Below are 4635 nucleotides of genomic sequence, written 5' to 3'. Positions count from 1 at the left end.
AGTGCTAATTTTACTTTTAAATAAAATGTAGCTTCTTCTTTTTCATAAAACTAGATTTTAGAACAATCAATTCTATGTGCAAATGATGTAATGACCAGCCATGAGTGACAAGACAGCAATATCCTCCATCACACTTGAAAGCAGTGGGATCACTGCAGAGCACTCCTGGTGGCATCCACTCTTTGCTTGAGCGCCTCAGCGCTAGCTGCCTACAATAGTTACACAAATTTTGCAGCACCATGGGAACACAAATCTCATTATAGTAGGAATGAAAAACCTCCCACACAAAGGGTTAGTACTGATTTGTGCCTTAAAGCCAGGTCTCTTCAAAACAAGCGATTTTTCCTAATGATTATTTTTACTTAAATTGCCTAGTGCTGGATAAAAGCAAAGAAGAATTCCTTTATTTCCCCCTTTTACTCCAAACCCACTAACTCTTTGATAGTCAAACCCCTACGCCAGGCATGGGCAAACTTCGGCCCGCCAGGTGTTTTGGACTTAAACTCTCACAATTTGGAATTGTGGGAGTTGAAGTCCAAAACACCTGGAAGACCAAAGTTTGCCCATGCCTGCTTTAGGCACTTTCTCTAAATGTACTTGTCAAATTGACACGTGCTATTAAAATGAAAACCCAAACTGAAGTTAGTGTTTGCTCCTTGTGAAATATGCTCCCCATGGAGGGCATTTATATTCCAATTTGGGGGCAGGATCTGAGTACTTATAACTTTAGTTGTAGATCTGATTTTGTTGCAAATTTCATTTGAATGAGTTAGCAATCTTTATATTTAGCTAGCAGTTTCAACTACTAGAGGATATTCTTCATGACTGGATCATCAAATCTAAAAGCTAGTAGCCAGTCAAAAAGTCATTACAAGGAAGTGTTGTGTTTGGCCACCTAGGAAAGAAAACTATTGGTGACATGAGTAACTGGTAGCTGCAGGTTGAAATTCTGAAAAATGGTATCAGGTGCCCATAGATGTGTACTTAAGCGGTGATGGGAGAGAAATCCCACCTCAAAACATGAAAACGTAATTTCCACTTTTTACAAAAGCCAGAGTAAAAAACTTCTGTAAGCTTAGAGCAAGCAGTATCATCAGAAAAATCAAATGACTAGTGACTATAAAAAATGTTAAAGTATTTTATTTGTAGTGTTGATTCTACAGACATATCTCCCTGCATCGCTTCATGCCAGGTTTCTGTCCAATAGAAAAATAAAGTGGCAGAGACACCTGCCTGGATGAACAAGAAAGCTTTACAAAACAGATCATTTACAGCATTAAAACTAAAATATTTACTAAAAACCAAACTTTAAAGAACAGTTTCTTCTTAAAACGATACTGCATCTTTAATTCCTCCCAGAATGGGAAGATAACTGATAAAGAGGAAACAAATTGTTATTAATGGGGAATAAAAACCCAGTAGCACTTTTTCAAAGCACCAGACCAACTATTGCTGTGAAGACAGTAATGCTGTGCACACCAATTGATAATGGACAGGACTGCAGGCCCTTTCCCACTCCCTTAAATTTAAAGCTAGTTTTTAGTGTTCAGACAGTGCCAAGCAGAGAGGTTTTTGATGTCTTTGTATTTGCACTGAAGACATGCCCCTTCTCAGAAGGGAGCCACAAGCCACTCCACAAAGCCATGTCAGTGGTGCCATGAACAGATGGTTCAGGCAGAGCAGTCGACTTTGCTTAAGGGAGTCACTCTCCAAACACAAGACCAAGATGATAGCAGCCAACTCATCCTTCTACATTCAGCACCACAAAACAGGGCTGGGAAAAGCTATTCTTGGACTACAACTCTCAGCATCTCCCAGTGGCTGTGCAAGGAGTTGCAATCCACAAAAGTTAGCATTTCCAAGCCCTGCCAAAATAATCCAGAAGGAGAGTAACACAGCTCCAACAGGGGAAATACAAATGGCAGTGGAAGAAAAAGGCCCCAACTTATATCAAGGTAAGGACTCTGGGGGTGGGGAGCATTTTAACTTGGCATGAACAGGATGATGCAGAAGCCACATAAACACCAGAATTTAAAAGGGACGTGTAAACAGGATCTCCACCTCTGCGCCAGGCCCCAGCTGTGTTGGAAAACGAAACAGACAAGTCTACATTCATAAGAGAAGATCCAACTCCTTTTAGTAAAACAAGAGAACTGTAGCCTTGGCATTGAAAGAACCTTGTGCAATTGAAAAATTAATGTCAACACCACAGATGGAAACTAGAGTTCCAAAAAAGAGGTACCATTGCAGGGAAAGCAGGAGGTAAGGTTTCACTTCCCTTAGATACACTGCACCCAGCAGGCATTTTCCAGATCATGACAACTGGGAAGGCTTGTCTGCTCCAACATATCGAAGCAGAAGAGGCTGGGCTCGGGTGTGGTGGCCTCGTCGTGTGTTGGTGGCTAGTCTTTGCTGGGCCAAGAAGGACTGCACTGTGGCCGGGGTGGACGACCGCTCCTCACTGGCCCGTTGGTGCAACGCCAGGCCCTGAGGAGGAGACAAGCAAGGGGTTTGACTGGGGCCCTCCGGTTTGGAAATAACTATACTTCACCATCTTTTCTATGAGGCTCTAGCCATGGCTATACATACCATGTGACCAAAGATAGAACATTTTGAATGAAGAGAAATGTGATGTGTAGGCGAAACTTGTGAAAGACTATTGTAATAATGAAGAGATAGGTCTGGTATGCATACTTTCAAGTCCGAGAACTAATTGAGATAATATGGCATTGGTTTATCTTGGGAGAAACGGGAAGCCATCACCATGATGGAACTCAACCACATCCAGCACAAGTTTATAGTCCTCATCAAGGAAATAAGCAGATGAGTTAGCTGGCAGGGAAAGTCCTTCTCCCATTGCCCTCTTTGCCTGTTATTCTCCTGCTTTCTCTCCTGTCATGTCCTGTTACTGACTTCTCAGGGACAGGCCTCTTTTTGTTCAAAGCTTTCCGGGCCACATGGAAAGGCCCTGAGTCCTTCATTTTGCTCTTCTCTGTGAACATGTTCCTGAATTGCTGAAGCTCATTTGCTCTACTACTAGCTCAAGAAGCTTCTGGTTTGCTAAAACTGCTGCTACTGTTGTTGCTGATTTACATTTTAAATGCTTTTCCTTTTTGAAATTACTCAACAGTCAAAACAGCTGAGGCAAACAAGTGTGATTAAGAGGTTGTCCTGGGCAGCATGGAGCACCTTCACTTGGCAAGATAAAAAAACCTTCATATATCAGCTTAAAAATGGACCCTTGATGCAGGATAAAGGGGTTGCATGCTGGCCAGAACTGGGATCTTTCTCATTGCTGTCTCGCTGGCTCCCACCAACTGATTGAAGAAACTTGCTTGGTTTGTATTTCTTTTCTATGACTCTATTATAATACCTGCTTCTCCAATAAATGTCTTTCTTGATCTTTAAACCACTCAACAGCTTATTGCCTCCAGATCCAAAGGGAAAAAATGTGAAACTAATATTTGGTCCTCTGCACTATTTGGTGCTACTTAGAGCAGTGTGTAATACAATACATAAGGCTATGTTGAAAATATATAAAAGGCATATGTGCTTTTTTTGCCCAGACTAGGAAGGACAGTGTCCAGTTGATACAAGTCCTGGTTTTTCAGCAGTCGATGTCCTGCAAAGGAACCCCTGATGTCTCACTCTGAACAATCCTCTGAGAAAGAGAGACCTTTGGCTCTCCAGAGGGTTTGGGCCCCAGTGGCCACAATCCCTTGCCACTGACCATGTGGATACAAACTATAGGGCCAAGCCCTTGGATACCTTATGTTTGAAAATATATGTCAACCACCATAGCTAGAATCAGGTACTCAAGAAGAGTGAAATTCTTAGTATGTTTAAATCTTTAGATACTGCAAGGCTGTTTATCTGTCCAAAGCAGATTGCTAATACACCTTTGTAGCCTGACTTCTGCTGTTAGTAAGTAGTGTGCCCACTTTCCCTCCAGTGATTGCAAGCCAAGTTCCAACTCACCATATTATACCAGGCAGTAATGATCAGCTTTTCTTCCTGCTCCTGCTGAGTTTTCGTCTTCTCAAAATCGGACTAAAGCAATAACAAAGCAATAATGGAAAAATAACTATATTACCAAAAAGAAAATCAGATCTATTAAAAACAGAGATGAAGATTTAAATGGAGGAATTAATTATTATGAGGCATTTTTATTTTATTATGTATTTATCACACTGAGTATAGCAAATGGAAAAGTAAAGACTTTTTCAACTGCCAAAATTTGTTGTGAAGTACAGGGTTAGTCAAAATGCATAGGCCAATAAGCCATTCAATTGAATGGCTTATTGGCCTATGCATTTTGACTAACCCTGTATAAAGAAATGTGAATCAACAGAGGAGGGCAGTCAATCTTAAACTGAACCATTGTAGGGAATAAAGTCCTTAGGATTAGAAGTTTTAGCGATAGTACTTTTCAAATTTTGGAGTAGATTGTGATCTCAGTTTTGGGCAAGGTTCATTCTCAATAGTTAGTAGTGGGTCAAAACAGTATTGATTTCTACAGAAGGCAGATACCTGCTAAATACATTTGCTCACTGCTAAAATTTATGGTATCCGAAAATAATTGCTAGTGTTTATTATTGCAGGTTCATTGGTTGTTGGTTTGATGGTTGCTTTTAT

General features: G+C 40.8%; 1 protein-coding gene across 1 annotated transcript in view; it reads right to left on the bottom strand.

The window, feature by feature from the left end:
* Positions 1 to 1118: 1118 nt before the first annotated feature.
* Positions 1119 to 4635, bottom strand: part of HOOK2 (hook microtubule tethering protein 2) — a 34912-nt gene continuing 31395 nt past the window's right edge. The window contains exons 21-22 of the mRNA XM_060764939.2: positions 3979 to 4050; positions 1119 to 2487 (exon numbers count right to left, since the gene is read on the bottom strand). Of these exons, the coding sequence (XP_060620922.2) occupies positions 2314 to 2487; positions 3979 to 4050 (246 nt within the window). The 3' untranslated portion in view covers positions 1119 to 2313. The remainder of the gene's footprint in view (positions 2488 to 3978; positions 4051 to 4635) is intronic.

Source organism: Anolis sagrei, chromosome 2 (assembly GCF_037176765.1).
Source record: "Anolis sagrei isolate rAnoSag1 chromosome 2, rAnoSag1.mat, whole genome shotgun sequence".
In the NCBI taxonomy this organism is placed as follows: Eukaryota; Metazoa; Chordata; class Lepidosauria; order Squamata; family Dactyloidae; genus Anolis; species Anolis sagrei.
The sequence above is the reverse complement of the archived record's forward strand: the minus strand, read 5'-3'. Positions and strand labels throughout refer to the sequence as shown.